This window comes from Microcebus murinus, chromosome 25 (assembly GCF_040939455.1).
Source record: "Microcebus murinus isolate Inina chromosome 25, M.murinus_Inina_mat1.0, whole genome shotgun sequence".
NCBI lineage: Eukaryota > Metazoa > Chordata > Mammalia > Primates > Cheirogaleidae > Microcebus > Microcebus murinus.
Genome location: NC_134128.1, coordinates 5,034,871 through 5,052,881, shown reverse-complemented (window position 1 = coordinate 5,052,881; position 18,011 = coordinate 5,034,871). Strand labels below are relative to the sequence as shown.

The window sequence follows — 18,011 nt, the reverse complement described above, 5'->3', positions numbered from 1 at the left end:
AATAACTATATAATTCAAGTAATAAATGCTATGAAGGGAAAGTATAGGATGCTACAAAAACAGTTAACAGAGACTCCTAATAATATGTGTACAGGCAGGAGGCAATTCAGAAAAAAAAAATCAAGGAAAAACCACTCTTAAAGAAAAGTTGGGTTAAGAACTAAAGTATGCGTGGGAGTTAGTTAGGTGAACCATGTCTGTTACAATATATGCCAAGACACTGACATGGGAGAAAGCACTTATCATCCCTGGAAAGTAAAAGTCCAAGAAGGGTTAGGATGAGGCTGAATATAAAGGCAGGTGCCAGACTTCTAAATCAAAAATGACAAGAGGAAGGAGAGATTACAAACTTGGAAGAGAAAATCACAGAGAAGGTCACCATAGGGGGAGTAGTGACCTGTCTGGGGACACAGCCGGCCCAAAACAATCTCACAGGAAAGAAACCAGGGAAATAAAAATTCTGAGCTTACCTTCCTCACTGCTTCTGACTGGCCTGCGTTCTACATTTGCTGAACACCAAAGCCCAACCCACAGATGCTCCTTGACATAACCCATACAAGTAAGCCTATGAAGGCAAAGACCAGGGAAGGCAGTAGAAAGTAGATCAGGAAGATCAAACAGAAGTTATCTGTCATGTAGAGGTATGCACAGAAGTACCAGGAAAGATCAAACCTAGCCTTCTGGGACCAAGGAAAAGGTTTCCATGAGGCAGAGACAATTAAGCTGAAGCATTAAGAGTAAGCAGGAGTTAGAAGAAATAGAGAAGACAGACACTCCAAACAAAGGAACATGCCACTACAAAGGTAGACTGCTGGAATAGTAAATAAATCAGGATGTTTGAAACAGAGTATAAGGCAAAAAAGGGGAAGGAATGAAGCTACAGAGCCCAGGGGAAATCAAATCAATCTTGCATCAATATTCTGCTTACTTTACCTTTACCCTGAAGGCAAAGTTTAAGAATTAACATGACCTCCTCTGATAGGAATGAGTGTGAGTTTTTAATAAAGGTAAAAGGCACAGAGGTTTTTTTTTTTAAATAAACGAAGTCAATTCGATCTACTATTTCTTGGTTGAACGGCTCCTGCCTGACCATTTCACAAGAACTGCAAAGTGGGAATTAAGAGAACAATGTAAACACTGGTGATACTAAATTAAAAATTGTAATCTACATCATCCTTTTGTTTTTTATTCCCCATACTCTGACTTTCAAGGAACAGACAGACAAAAATACTTTTAGTGATCCCATTAGTAATCTATTTAAGATTCTGAACCAAATAGTTGATAATTCAAATTTTACACTACAGTGCATCCATTTGGCTTTGAAATAGAAAACCTTCCAAAAATAAAATTGACACCTATGCCCTATTTGTAAAGGACTACAGATTTTGTAAAATGCTATACTGATAATTCAAAGACTTGAGGATTCCTAACAATGAAAGACTTAAAAGGGGGAAAGGGGCTTGAGGATCTACTCTTTGCTAGGCCCTATGGAGGACACTAGGGATATAGTGACGCACAAAATAGACAATGGTTCAGAAAGCTTATTTTAAGATAGGAAAATATAAATACTTAAATGTTGATTGCAAGTGGGAACACAAGAGAGGCTGAATGTAAGAGAGAAAAGAGTTGACAGACATGACTAAAAGCACCAATACTTTATAAGTATACTATATAAAGTATACTTTATACTATATATTTAGGTGCTAGGCTAAATACTTTATGTGTAATCCCTTACTTAGCCTCTAAGGGCAGCATTATTGTCTCAATTTTGCATACAAGAAAACTAAACCCAAAGAGTAAGGTGATTTGGACAAATCATAGTGACATTCTTTATGACTCCAAAGCACGCCATATACCACACTGCCTTATTCATTCAACAAATACTTATCTAACTATTTAAGTGTCAGTTACTATGTACTGATACAGAAGTGAATAAAGCATGGTCCTTATCTTTAAAGAGTGAGGGAGGGGAGACAGACATGTATACAAAATCAATGACAGAAGTAGGAATCAGAGGCTATATAGCACAAAGAAAGAGCCAGTAACTCTATCTGTCCTGAGCTGATGAGTAAAGACCAGATGGTACTTGTGTTAAGCAGAAAAGAAAGAGGACAAATTGAATTCCAGGTAAGACAAACAGATTATGGAAAGCAAAGAGGCACAAATTTACATGCTATATTTGGAAAAATTCAAGAAGTTAAGCATGGCAGAAGTATGATGAGAACTGACCAGATCAAAGAACCTTTTATGCCATGCTAAGGAATCTGAACTTTAAACTATAGGAAGTAAAAAACCATTTCCAGACTTTGAAACAAGATTAGGTGATTGTGAAGACGCAGACTTAGAGGGTTTGATCTGTAGCCTAATGAACAGCTTACAGACAACCAAAAGAACATGAGATTTGGAAGAAGATTCTCAAACTAGCTGATTATAAGAAGGCTATAAGAAGAATGGTTCCAAAGTCCCTTTTTGAAAAAAGGTAGTGTTTACTCTGAGTGAGATGAGTGCAGTCCTTTGTTATAGTAATACTATTAAGTAAGACAACAAAGAAATGGTTTGGTCCAAACTTCATAATCAACAGGGAGGAGACTGAAAGTTTGCTTCCTCAACCCCACAAATAGATTGAGGCAGAACTGTGGGCTTGACTAATTCATTTCTCCAAAAAGCATACTGAACAGAAGCAGGATAGCCTGCAATTTATCTTGAAAGGAAAGAACAGAGTCTCCAATTTCCAAAAGATACTGTCTTTCCTTTAATTCAGGGTTTAATCATATCAGTTGCCATCTGATGGTTCAATAAGAGTGACATTTGCTTACTAAGCATGTTGGTCTGACTCAAGAGCTGTATAATTCCAGCACTAGGCAGATACAAGAAGCAGAGAAACAGCAAAGGGATACCATGTACACCCCTAATACAACACAAGCTATCATTCAGCCTCATCAATGAAACCATATCCAGGGGAGATAAATTATAATTTAGATTTATTTTTTCAAACTAACCTCCAGGTATTTTCCTGATTCCAAACATTACACCCGAGGCCGGGTGCGGTGGCTCACGCTTGTAATCCTAGCACTCTGGGAGGCCGAGATGAGAGGATTGCACAAGGTCAGGAGCTCAAAAACCAGCCTGAGCAAGAACGAGACCCCCTCTCTACTATAAATAGAAAGAAATTAATTGGCCAACTAATATGTATAGAAAAAATTAGCCAGGAATGGTGGCACATGCCTGTAGTCCCAGCTACTCAGGAGGCTGAGGAAGGAGGATTGCTTGAGCCTAGGAGTTTGAGGTTGCTGTGAGCTAGGCTGACACCACGGCACTCACTCTAGCCTGGGCAACAAAGCGAGATTCTGTCTCAAAAAAAAAGAAAAAAAAAAATTACACCTGACATCCTAGTCATCCTGTAAAGCTACCCATGTTTTTGTCAAATGCTATTACTTCAGACTGATATACATCTGTACTCCACGTCAATAGGATAAATGCATAGGCTTCCTTGAAGACCCAACTGAAATGTCACTTCTATGCATGCTGTAAAACCAGCTCAATCAATTTTCATTCCACCCTCCCCAACCGACTCTAAGCGTACATTCTGGGGCTGCAGAAGCTAAAAAGCGAAAATCAACACTGTCCAACTGTTCTTACCACCATGCTTCTGGATATAATTTCTGGTCTATCAATGAAATACCTTCACGGGATAAGGAAACTGAAAGTGAGTAAAGATCTATTATCCCTTTACATTTTCTATAATCAAACAATTCAAGAAATAAGATAATTTCCCAAAATGGTGCTCCAGTATACATTCTCAAATTCTTTGGATCCTGAAAGCTGTACTGGAGGCAACAACTAGACTCTGATTCAATGCCCAGTCACCAGCTTTGTGGGTGTTGAGACAGTTCAGGCAGCAACAGTGAGAGAAGTTTTCTAAACCTTGGCCTGAAATCCCTGCCTCAGTGTCTTAAATTAACAATTCTGGTGGCACCATTAGTGGTTACAGCTTCTCCAGTGGATTAGTTCTTGAGTTCTGGGGCTTATTTGGGGAGACTTAATCTATATTTAAAATAGCTAGCATGGTTTCTGTTTCCTGGACCTTGGATCATACATTATCATAACTAAACAAGTTAACACCTTACAGGGGAAGATGTACACCAAGGAGGAGAGAAAGTGAGTAATACTAGTGTAAGAGACTAACAAACTGTTAACATGTAGCTTAGACTTTAGATACATGAGGAAAAACACGAATGAGAGTAGAATCAGTATCTTGAAATTCCCTTTGACAATAAAAATTTTAAGTCCCTGAATCAAGGAATGGACAAAGAAATAGTTATTTGTCCAACATGTATCCTCTGTCAAGCTTGATCTCCATTGATTACCTTTTCTGAGTTTTGGTCATGTTTTCCTGCTTTTTTTCAAAGGTCTGATAATTTTAGATTACATCCTGTACATGGTAAATGAATGATACCTTATAGAAATTCTAGATCCCGTTATAGTCCTTTGAAAAGTGTGTATCGTGAACTTAGCTTGACTTAAACTCTAAACTTTCTCCCCTAAGATAGGCACCAGCTGAAATCTTTGTTTAGTTCTTGGCTAGGATGCAGGCAGTATGTTCTAAACACAGTTCAGCTTGTGACATAATAAATTTGTAATGCAAAATTTGGTACTCTTTCCCTTCAGGTCTCTTTTTTCCCCTCAGTTTCTAACTGTTGTGGTCACCATGAACCATGAACTCTGCTCTATGGGTCATCTACCTTTATTAAGTTTTCTATCAGAGTTTTACCAGTCTCGCATAGTGCCAACTGTCTATCAATGTAGCAAACCCACCAGGGCTGTTTCATTTTTACAAGTGTAAACTAACAACCCCTTCTTCCCAGTTTCTGACTGTAATTAGTTGCTTTTCAGGTAGATTTTGTCTCTTATATTTGGTTCAGAGTTCAGGTTATCTGTGGGAAAACTATTCTATCATTACCATAGGAAGATCATTTGGTTGGTTTACTGTGGAACAGAAAGTATTAATAAATTCATAGCTTTGCCCCTATTCTCTTTATCCTAAAAATAAATAATTTTCTGCTCCTCTAAGGTTGATGGTTTAAGTCTCTTTCATTCTTTGTTCATTATGAGGTGGATGGTGGGTTGCTATGTATGCATGTGTCAGAAGGTAACTGGGATAGAGAGCAGTTTGGATTATTATTAACTGTGGATTTCACAAATCAATAAATTATATTAAAAGGACTTAAGAGAGAAGGGAAAGGGAGGAGAGGAGGGAGAGAGGAGAGGGAGAAGGAAGGAAAAGATAAGGAAAGGGAGAGACAGAGATGGAGAGAATAGTGTAGTGGCGGGGAGAGAAGGAATCAGAAAGTGTTACTGCCAATTTAATTGGCCAATATTATTTTTAAAACAAATAAAAATACTGCCAGCAACCATCATTCTTCTTTTTTTTTTTTTTTTTTGAGACAGAGTCTCCCTCTATTGCCTGGGCTAGAGTGCCATGGAGTTAGCTCACAGCAACCTCAAACTCCTGGGCTCAAGTGATCCCCCTGCCTCAGCCTGTGTAGCTAGGACTATAGGCACACGCCACTGTGCCCACCTGATTGTATCTTTAGTTGTTTGGATAATTTCTTTCTATTTTTAGTAGAGATGGGGTCTTGCTCTTACTCAGGCTGGTCTCGAGCTTCTGAGCTCAAAGGATCCCTCCCGCCTTGGCCTCCCAGAGTGCTAGGATTACAGGCATAAGCCACCGTGCCCGGCCCATCATTCTAACACCAAAAGGGGGAAACCTTAGAATCAATGTAAGCCTTATCTGACAACATTTCATCAACTTATAATATACATAAACACTAGATTTACCTTATTTTTCCTTCTGCATAAACCAGAAACAACTGTGAGTGAACAGCACTGGCCCTCGAACTTCATAATAAAAACTCGAGACAGTGAAGCTTGGTGGAGTTTCCTGACTGGTGAACACACTCACGTGCCAGAAGGGTGATGTGCCATGATTCCACAGGGAGAGGGCATGGAAGCTCTGTGTGTGGAACCCTCAGACTCTTCTCTATGTGTCTTTTAATTTGGTCCTGATATGTACCCTTTAAATAAAACTATAATCATAAAGATAGTGCTTTCCTAGATTGTGAGAGTCATTTTAGTAAATTATTAATGCTGGGAACCTCCCCCACCCCCAGCCCAGACTTGTAGCCAGTTGATTAGAAGTGTGGGCTTGCTGTGGGTGCCTGAATTGTGGAACTGAGCCCTTACCTTATGGGGTCCACACTAACTCTGGGTGGTCAGTATCAGATCCATAATGCAGTACTCCAGCTGGTGTCAGAAGAATACCATGGCCAGGCACAATGGCTCTCACCTATAATCCTAGAGCTTTGGAAGGCCAAAGTAAGAGAATCACTTGGGGCCAGGAGTTTGAGACCAGCCTAAACAATACAGCGAGACCCTGTCTCCACAAAAAAATAGCTGAGGTGGGAAGGTCGCTTGAGCTCAGGTGTTTAAGATTGCAGTGAACTATGACAAGACCACTACACACTACCCCAGGCAACAAAGTGAGACCCTGTCTCCAAAACAACAAAAAAAAGCAATACCAAACCCCTAAAAGAACTTTATTCTATCATATCTTACACATGCTAACCCAATCCCTATATTCTAAGGATATAGTAGGAATAAAGCCGTAAATATGCACAATTTGTATCATCACACAATCTCTACTAGCCCAATTCCTCACAATTTCTGGCTCCTTCAGAAATTTCAGCAAATCAACCTCCAGAAAAATTAAGTAGTTGGAGAAACTGGTGTTAAATCCCAAGAACATTGTTTAAATTTTTTGAAGCAAATGTTTGTATAACACTACATCAGGGGTCAGCAAGCTTTTTCTGGACACAGCCTGAGAGTAAATCTTTTAGGCTTTGCAGACCATGTGGTTCTGGCATAAATGCTCAACTTTGCCATTGCAGCAGCAAAAGCAGCCATGGCAATATGTAAACAAAGGAACACAAGTATGTTCCAATAAAACTTTATTTATAAAAATGGGGGCTGGACAAGATGTAGCCTATGGATCAGTTTTCTGACCCCTATACATTCGATTACTTATTCAAATAAGTATGATGTAACTCTTCTTATGGCATGAAGGTCTGGTTACCACACTAATAACTAATAACTCGAGAGATAGGCCGGGCGCGGTAGCTCACGCCTGTAGTCCTAGCTCTCTGGGAGGCCGAGGCGTGCGGATTGCTCGAGTTCAGGAGTTCGAAACCAGCCTGAGCAAGAGTGAGACCCCGCTTCTACTATAAATAGAAATAAATTAATTGGCCAACTAACATATATAGCAAAAATTAGCCGGGCATGGTGGCGCATGCCTGTAGTCCCAGCTACTCGGGAGGCTGAGGCAGGAGGATCGCTTGAGCCCAAGAGTTTGAGGTTGCTGTGAGCGAGGCTGACGCCACGGCACTCACTCTAGCCTGAGCAACAAAGCGAGACTCTGTCTCAAAAAAAAAAAAAAAATAACTCGAGAGATAAGTTTAGTATGTCTGTTCTTTAAAAGAAGAAAAACCCTGAACTTAAAGTATATATATATCAATACTTATCAACACAATAATTAAGTGAATTTTATTTTAGATAATGCTGAAATAAAGTTTGGTGCCGAGACAAGGTTTAGTCCCTCTATCCCCTAAATAAACATTTATATGCTCTGTAGCATGTATTTACATTCAGAGAAGAATCTATAATCTATATTAGTGTACCTCTATTATAGCTTGTTCCTCTACAAATTTACTTTGCAGATAACTACAATTAAAGGAAGAATGCTTAAGTAATCTGAATTATAAAAGGTGTCCTCCCTCCAAAGAAGAGGGTGAAGAAATTTGCTCTAAATCATTTTACTGTTGGTCCTCAATATTTACAAGAAAAACAGGAAATTTAGTAATTGTTTAGGTTGGATATCAGTCTTAAAGATAAAAAATACTACTTCATAATAGGAATTTATCAGGAAACCTCCAGAATTTTTCATATTTTCCTTTTTTAAGACTATTATATAATTTTATAATATTCTTTTAAAATTATAATTTTAATCCATTTTATGAAGATCACAAGAACCAACAATCTCAATGAAAGATTTATACAAATATATAAAGTCATAACACATTTAGAACTTATTTATTATAGCATGTATTAATATATTAGTTTCCTACCTAGTTACAGCCACTATAACAAAATACCACAAATTTAGTGGCTTAAAACAACAGAAATTCATCCTCTTACAGTTCTGGAGGCCAGAAATCTGAACTAAATCTTACAGGGCTAAATCAAAGAGTCAGCCAGGCCAGGCTTCCTCAGAAGGCTCCAGGGCACAATCTATTTTCTTGCCTCTTCCAGCTTTTGGTGGCTACTGGCATTCCATGACTTGTCACCACATCCTTCTAATCTCTAATCGTATTTTCGTATCACTTTCTACTCTTCTGTGTCAAGTCTTCCTTTCTCTCTCTCTTACCAGGACATTTGTGATTACATTTATGGTCCACTGCATAACCCAGGATAATCTTCCCATTTCAAAATCTTTAATTTATATCTATAAAACTCCTTTTGCCTTATACGGTAACATTCCCAAGGATTAAAAATTGAATATCCCTGGGGGTCATTACTCAACCTAATATCATCTCAGAAACAGTAGATGTATATACAAATCCACTGGAGTACTGAGTAGTGCAGTTAATATGTTTTTTCACAGTAAGTCAGCGAATCAAGTGAGTGCTACTGAATGATCCTATCCATTAGGCACTGACTCATGCTTTTCTCATATAAATGACACTCATCAATCTAATTACATCTTTCTGCCACTACTGGAAGTTCTGGTGAAAAGTTTATATCCATAATAGCTGACAAAAAGTATAAAAGTGATAGTGCTAAAGATGACGTGGGTGTTGCATTCATGTGCTAGGGCTGCCATAACAAAGTACCACAAATGGAAGTGGCTTAAACAATAGAAATTTATTTTCTCAGAACTCTGGAGGCTAGCAGTCCAGGATTAACATGTTACCAGGACTGAATTCTTTTAAGGGCCTCCCTCCTTGGCTTTAACCACTTCGGTACCACGCTCACCACTGTGAAACCTTGCCCACAGCCAGCACTCGTAGTCCACACGATAGTTTGTGCTGTCATTCATCATTGACGATGAATCCGTTTTGCTCTTGTGTGATAAGGAAAGCTTTAAAGCACTGAAAGCTTCTTTTACTTTACAGGCAGCTTTAGGAAAATAACTATAATAACTCCTACTAAAGACTTGTTAAAAGGTCACAGATTCATAGTAACTTATTAGCTGAATGTACACACTGCAACTGCAGAGATAAAAGTAAAAGCTTTTGGCTATTAACTAAAGTCGACAGCTGTGCGCCTTCATATCACAGCTGTCGGTTAAGGTCAATGCTTGTGTTCATCTGTGGCTATCGACTACAGTTGACGCTGGTACCAAAGTGGTTAAATGGCCATGGCCATCTTTTCTTTGTGTCTTCACAAGGTCTTCCCTCTGTATGTCTGTGTACTTATGTCCTCTTCTTATAAGGACACCACTCTTATTGGATTAGGGCCCACCCTAGTGACCTCATTTTAACTTAATTACCTTTCTAAAGACCCTCTCTCCAAATTTAGTCATATTCTGGGGTACTGGGAGTTGGGACCTCAACATATAAATGGGGGCGGGGGGGAGCACTGGTAACAAGTAACAAAGAAGAGTATCATGCTTAATGTTAAAATTCATGAAACATCTTTAAGAAACTGATTGAGAAAGCCTAAGAAAAATATCAACAAGCCTTAGGGATTAGCATAAATCCCGATATTACTGATAAGGGCACCAAAAACATCCTTCAAGTCAGTAAGGATGAACCAAGAATTGTATGACAAAGAATAGTTGTATGATAAAGAGTCAAAAGAAACAGGAGGTGGAGATATATTATCAATTCGGGAAAGGTTTAAAAATGAGGGCATGATGGCAAATATATAATATTGGGAATACATATCCATAGGGACTAAACAGTAATATAACCACATAAAGCAATGCTTCTCCAACTGATGTCCCCAGGATCCTGGCTTTTCTAACTATATATTTGTATGAAGTCAGACTTTCCTCATATACTTCAATGAAAACAACAAATCACAACAGATTGAATTCAGGAGACATGAGAATCCATTATCTTCTACTAAACATTAAAGAGATTTGCAGAAATGTAAAACATTGTCACTCTTCTCACAAATTTATTTGTTTTGGATAAGTTTTTTTTTTCATTAAAATGTTATTTGTATTAACTTACAGTGGGTTTATTTTACTGCTCAATGAGTTAACAAATATTTTCTAATTTCTGATATGACAAATACTAGAAGACCTACCCATATAATCCATAGCCCTTTGGATCCTCAATAATTTAAGATGTAAAAGGATCCTAAGAACAAAACATCTGAGAACCCAGAACACTGATTCAGTTAGCACTTCCATTCCAGGAACCCACCCTCCCTCCCCAGTACCTGTTCTAACTAGGTTCGCCTATAAAACTAATGTTCCACTGAGAGACGCAGTTACTTTAAGAGTTTGTTCTATAAGGTTTAGCTAGCCCACTACAGAAAGACAGGGGATGGAATGATTCTTCTAATTACATTTTAGAGACCCTAACTTATAAATAGGAGTCACTATGGTACAGAAGAGAAAATCAATGGATCATCTATGAGTCAAGATGCTTAGCTTTTGATTTCTAATGATATCCTAGCTATCTACAACTTCAGGTAAATCACTTATTTCTCTGGGTTGATCAGTGTCATGAACTATAAAAACACAGGCTAAACAAAATAACCTCATGTCCCTTACAGTTGAAAATTCCATAATTTGAGGAAAATACAAAATTAACAATGGAAGAGGAAATCATAAAGGGCATTGTTAAGCACTCTACAAAGCAAAGACTTTAATTACGAAACAGTTAAGTCAGTGATTTGGAAGATCATTAATAGTTGGAGACTTTTTCCTAATATACCTTTCTATATCTTCCAGAAAAAGTGATTGGCACCTTTAGATGACTACTGTGTCACAGAAACATCATGTAAGAATCTACCTTTTTTTTAAAAATCTATAAAATAAGAAGTAAATATTGGTTACAGAAATGACTTGTTGGTAAGTACTTTACCAAAGAAAGCCATTAGTACTTGCTAACTATTAATCCAAGAAAGGAAAAAAAAAAATGTAAGGTTGTTAAAGTAGAAAACTTCATAAATATAAAACATGCCAACATACAAACAAAAAACTCCACACTGAAAGGAAAGGAATTCTTCCTGGCAATAATTAAAGATTTATTTTATCCAAGTACTGACAGATTTGGAGATGATTTTTTTTTTTAGTTTAAAAATGTTTTGAAACTGAAAACTCAGAACAAGCTCTGAATTCTAAATTATGAGATTATGTCCTAATTTGCACATAATCTATGCTATATTAAGAAATTATAGAGCAGAATTGTAACTAAAAACATACCACCCAGCAGGCAAGATAAGATAGAAATACATCCCTTAGGCCGGGCAAGGTGGCTCACGCCTGTAATCCTAGCACTCTGGGAGGCCCAGGCGGGAGGATTGCTCGAGGTCAGGAGTTCGAAACCAGCCTGAGCAAGAGCGAGACCTCGTCTCTACTATAAATAGAAAGAAATTAATTGGCCAACTAATATATACAGAAAAAATTAGCCAGGCATGGTGGCGCGTGCCTGTAGTCCCAGCTACTTGGGAGGCTGAGGCAGAAGGATTGCTTGAGCCCAGGAGTTTGAGGTTGCTGTGAGCTAGCCTGACGCCATGGCACTCACTCTACCCTGGGAAACAAAGCAAGACTCTGTCTCAAAAAAAAAAAAAAAAAAAAAAGAATACATGCCCTTTCCAAAACCTTATTTCTAAGTGAATTTAGAGAATTAGATTTTTTTTTTTTTTTTTTTTTTTTTTTTTGAGACAGAGTCTCGCTTTGTTGCCCAGGCTAGAGTGAGTGCCATGGCATCAGCCTAGCTCACAGCAACCTCAAACTCCTGGGCTCGAGTGATCCTTCTGCCTCAGCCTCCCGGGTAGCTGGGACTACAGGCATGTGCCACCATGCCCGGCTAATTTTTTTATATATATATCAGTTGGCCAATTAATTTCTTTCTATTTATAGTAGAGACAGGGTCTCGCTCTTGCTCAGGCTGGTTTTGAACTCCTGACCTTGAGCAATCTGCCCGCCTCGGCCTCCCAAGAGCTAGGATTACAGGCGTGAGCCACAGCGCCCGGCCAAGAATTAGATTTTTAAAGTTAGGTTTAAGAATTCTAAGATTCAGGATAGATCACTTTTATCCTAGATTCTGTTCTATATGGAAAATTATTTTAGCAAAGTTTCAGTCTACATCAATTTTGTTCTAAAATCTAAAATGGCAATAGGAGACCACAAAACATAAAAGCAGTATGGTGAGGCCAGGCGCAGTGGCTCATGCCTGTGATCCTAGCACTCTGGGAGGCCGAGGCGGGTAGATCGTTTGAGCTCAGGAGTTCAAGACCAGCTTGAGCAAGAGCAAGATCCAGTCTCTACTAAAAAAAATAGAAACAAATTAGCTGGACACTAAAAATATATAGAAAAAATGAGCCAGGCATGGTGGTACATGCTTGTGGTCCCAGCTATGCAGGAGACTGAGACAGGGGGATCACTTGAGCCCAGGAGTGTGAGGTTGCCATGAGCTAGGCTGATGCCATGACACTCTAGCCCAGGCAATGGAGTGAAACTCTGTCTCAAAAAAAAAAAAAAAAATAGTACGGTGATTAATCAAAGAATTAAACATAGAATTACCATATGATCCAGCAATTCCACTCTGGGTATATACCCAAAAGAATTAAAAGCTGGGTTTCCAAGAAATATTTGTAGACCCCAGGTTCATAACAGCATTTTTCACAATAGCCAAAAAGGTAGACACAACCCAAGTGTTCATCAACACAAGAATGGATAAACAAAATGTGGTCAATACATACAATGAAGTATTATTCATCCTTTAAAGGAAGGAAATTCTGACACATGCTACATGGATGAACCTTAAGGACATTATGCTAAGTGAAATAAGCCAGTCACAAAAAGACAAATACTGCATGATTTCCCTTATATGAAGTACCCAAAATAGTCTAATTCATACAGACAGAAAGTAGAATTGTGGTTACGTGGGGTTGGTAGGGAGCAGTGGTGGATAGAGAGTTAATGCTTACCAGATACAGAGTTTTAAATTGGAAAGATGAAAAAAGTTCTGGAGATAGATGGTGATGATGGTTGCACAACAATGTGAATGTACTTACTGCCACTGAATTTTATCTTAGGTCTATTTTACCATAATAATAAAAGGGAAAAAAAGGCAAGTCTCTTTCAGACATACAAAAGCTAAAAGAACTCATCACCAGCAGACTAGCACAACACTTCATGTTAAAGGATACCAGAAGAATAAAGACCACCAGAACTCTAGGCTATAAAACAATTCCTAGTAAATGTGAAAAGGCTCAAATCATATCACGGATATTTTCTGATCAGAAATAGTAACCATGGATAAATATAAAGGAATTATTTTCCTCATTAAATCTCATTAAAAGCTGGTTGCTTTTAAAAACAAAAATAAAAACAAAGCATTGTGGGGTTTAAAACATACATAGAAAGAAAACGTATGACACCAACAGCACAAAAGCAAGAAAGAAGTGGAATAAACTGTTGTAAGGTCTTAATACACTCATGAAGTAATATTATAGTCTACCTTTAAGTGATAAATTGTTTACCAGAAGCCCTAAGGAAAACACAAAGGAATAAAAGAAAGAGACAAGAAGAAAAATGGAACAGAGTTTTAGCTAATCAGCAAAAAAAAAAAAAAAAAAATGAAAATGAAAGCACGACGTATCTAAATTTATGAGATACAGCTAACACACTATTTAGAGGGAAATTTATAGACCTAAACACTTATGTTAGAAAAGATGAAGGGTCTCAAGTCAATGACCTTGGCTTTCACTTTAATAAAGTATAAAATAAGAGCAAATTAATCCCCAGGTAAGCAAAAGAAAAAGAAATAACGATCAGAATGGAAATGAAAGCAACAGAAAACAAAAAAAATACAGAAAATAAAACCAAAAGCTGTTTTTTAGAAGATCAATAAAATTGATAAATTAGCCATAATAATTAATAAAAGAAGATATCAATATCAAGAATGAATAATGTAAAATCACCACAGATTCTGCAAATATTTTAGAAATTTGGGGTTATGAATACCTTTATGAGAATAAACCTGAGCATTAGAGAAGCTACTTGCCACGCTTCAGGGGAGGGGAGACATTAGAAAAAAAATGAACATGTGCAATTGCACATAAAACTGCAGGTGGCATAATATGCCGGGGGAAAAAAAAAACTGCAGGTGGCTAAAAAAAGAAACCAACGGAAGGGGGAAAAATCTAAAAATAGGTGTAGAACAGTGATTTTGACTGCCTTCATATGGATTTTCATATTATTTCAGAGCTAAAACTGAGAGATGAAATGTGTACAATTTGCTTTTAACCAACAGGGCTGTTTTAAAAATGGCTAAATTCCTGGAAAGACAAAAAGCTCGCCAAGGCTGAGAACAGTGGCTCAGGTCTGTAATTCCAGCACCCTGGGAGGCCAAGGCAGGAGGATCACTTGAGCCCAGGAGTTCAAGACTAGCCTAGGCAATATAGTAAGACCTCATCTCTACCAAAACTAAAAAAAATAATAATAATTTAAAAATTAGCTGGGCATGATAGCACGTGCCTGTGTGCCTGTATGTACTAGCTACTCAGGAGGCTAAGGCAAGAGAAGGACTGCTTGAGCCTAGGAGTTCAAGGTTACAATGAACTATGATCACATCACTGTACTCCAGCCTGGGTGACAGAGCAAACTCCATCTAGACCTGTATCTACTAAAGAAATTAAATATTATGTAGTTAAAAGCCTTTCCATCAATAAAAATAGAAAACTGCCCAATATATTCTACAAAATTACCATTACACTGACAACAAAACCAGACAAAGATATTACAAGAAAAGAAAACTACAGACCAATAACCCTTCAAGAGCACAGAAGCAAAAATTCTTAAAGTTCTAGCAAAGTAAGTCTAACCATCTAGGAAATTGATAATAAAACACAGTTAAGTAGGGTTAATGCCAGGAAAACAAGGTCAGTTTAATACTCAAAGAAAAAAAAAAAAGCAATTCATCATATTAACAAACTAAAAACAAACTATGATCATTTCAACAGACGCAGAAAAAGCATTTGACAAAATCCATCATCCATTCCCAATAAGAACTCCCAGAAAACTAAAACTAGATGATTTAACCACTTTGGAAAACAATTTGGCAGTTTCTTATAAAGCTAAATTAGACACCTACCATGTTACCTATCCATTCTACTCAGAGGTATTTACCCAAATGAATTAGAAGCATACGACCATACAAAGATTTGTACACAAATGTTCGTAGAAGTTTTATTTTTAAGAATTTACTTTATTTTTTTTAGAGATGGGGTCTCACTGTGTTGGCCAGGCTGGTCTCGAAATCCTGGGGTCAAGAGATCCTCCCACCTTAGCCTCCCAAGTAGCTGGTATTGCACAGAAGTTTTATTTGTAATAGCCAAAAATTGAAAACAATCTGGATTTCCATCAACATGTGAACAGATAAACAAAACGTGTAACAGTGGAAACTACTCAGCAATAAAAAGGAGTAAACTATTTTTACATGCAACAACATGGATGAATCTCAAAATAACTATGCTGAGTGAAAGAAGCCACACCAAAAAAATAATATATATTGAGTTATTCCATTTGTGTAAAACTCTACAAAATGTAAACTAATCTATAGGGACAGAAAGCCTGAAGGCAGGGAGAGGGGAGAAGGATTATAAAGGAACATGAAGATTTTGAAGGACAGCTTCAATGAAGAAAAGATAAATAAATTTTGAAAAGAATCATGAAGAAATTTGGGGGGATGTTCATTATCTTGAATGTGTTGATGGTCTTACAGGTATACAAGTGTGTCAAAATTTACAAAAACCGTATGCTTTAATTGTGCGCAATTAACTTCACCTCAAAAAAGCTCTTAGAAGAGTAGCATAGTGGTGACAGTTGCAAAGCAATGAGAATGTACTTAATGCCACTGAAAGGTACACTTAAAAATGGTTACAATGGTCAATTTTATGTTATGTTCACTTTACCACAATAAAAAACAGACTAAAATAAAACCAGTAGGTCTCCTGAACCCAAAACTGAAGCTAAAGGTGATAATGACTATAGTCAGTCAGTAAGGACTAAGAAATCCATATACTCAGTCTATTAATACTTCTTTGACATATGCTGCCATTTGATTAAATCGGAATTTAAAGCTATTTACAAGCTGTTACCTGTGAGATATGATTGATGGAAGACTCCATTCTCCGGAGTTGAGAGGCTTGGATGTCCAGCAATTGGAGTACATTGTTGGCCAATGCATTTATTTGATAAGCAACACTAGCTAGAGATTGGGTTGTGTAGGCTTTGGTCTCTTCTAAAGCTTTTCTCTTGTCTGTAGCCTGAAATAAGAACACATAGTTATTTAGGTTAATGTTCATTAAAAATATATTCTACAGAAAGGCAAAGTTATAATTATATTTAATAGAAAAGCTCTATTAAATGGAAAAATTTATGGCACCAATCTGACAATAGTCCCAGGACACTGGATTAAGCCATGGCAGAAATCGCTACCTGCCAGCTGGGAAGCACACCCTCCTGAGCAGCCCATCCACTGAGATCCACTAAAGGAGCCATCAGGCAACTGTAATCACAGTATCAGAGACACACTGCACCAGCTGCTTCTCCTCACCCCAAACCCTCTCCACCACCAATTCACTGCATTACATCTTTAGGACCTTACTGTCAGCTCCAAGCTCCCAAGCCATCAACAACTAAATCTACTCCGCCTTATACCCCACTAATCACCCTGAGAAATCCAATAGATCATTATCTATTATGATTGAGCCTATTATCTCCACAAAAACTACTGTGAATCTTATTTCCCAATCAGTCCCCACCCATCGCTCCTTCCCAAACTCCTGTACATAACTCAGTTAGGTGATAAGAACTCCTCAAACAGGAACAAAGTTAAGAGAGAAGTCATAAACTGATGTGGTTAAGAGGGGGAATCAGCAACTTATATCACAAAGACTAAATATCAATAATATATTACCTAAAAATGAAGAAAAAGGCCAAGAATACATGGAAAAAATGGAATAGAGATCTAACAGACAGTTCACAAAAAAGTAATGCAACCACTCTTAACCACGTGAAGAGATGTTCAACCTCACTGATCAGAAAAAGATGCAAATGCAAACCAATAAGATAACTATTTCTCACCTACCCAACTACCAAATGTACAAAACAAAGTTGTAGGAAGACTCTCTGACACACTGCTAGTGACAGCCAGCAAAATTACATATAGCTTTACTCTCTGACGCAGTAAGCTCACTTTTAGAATGTATCTCATAAAGAAAAAAATCAAATGTCAAAAATACAAAAAGATATATACAAAACTATTCATTGCAGCACTATCTATAATAGCAGAAGACTGGAAACAACCCATACAACCATCAATAGGAGAATGGTTGAATAAATTATGGTATCTCCACAAAATGGAGTACTATACTGTCATAATAAGGAAGTCAATAAATATTTCTATTACCACCATTCCAAGATCTCCAGAATATTGCTAAGGTTAAAACAAAAAAAACAATGTGGGAAAAATGTGCATAATATTCTATTTGACTAACAAAGGGAGTAATATGGAAATACATGCCTATACTTTTTGAAAAAGGAAGGAAAATCATGATATTTTAAAAAAATAATTACATACAATGGGAGAGGGTAAACAGGTTTGAGAAAACATGGATAGAAAATGGGATTCTTTAAATATATCTTGTTTCATAGATTTGCCTTTGGAACTACGTACAAGCATACCTCAAAAATTACAGTTCTGACTTGA

At 37.4% G+C, this 18,011-nt stretch overlaps 2 protein-coding genes across 14 annotated transcripts in view; both read right to left on the bottom strand.

Annotated features, from left to right (window-relative positions):
• The window catches only part of ABI1 (abl interactor 1), a 107,075-nt gene that overhangs the window by 53,889 nt on the left and 35,175 nt on the right, over positions 1–18,011 (bottom strand). For all 13 annotated transcript variants that reach the window (XM_012777320.2, XM_012777323.2, XM_075997508.1 and 10 more), the window contains exon 2: positions 16,399–16,566. In XM_012777320.2, coding sequence (XP_012632774.1) covers positions 16,399–16,566 — 168 coding nt within the window. The remainder of the gene's footprint in view (positions 1–16,398; positions 16,567–18,011) is intronic.
• Positions 1–18,011, bottom strand: part of LOC105878114 (protein nucleotidyltransferase YdiU-like) — a 168,301-nt gene that overhangs the window by 125,811 nt on the left and 24,479 nt on the right. The gene's annotated exons all lie outside the window — the stretch shown is intronic.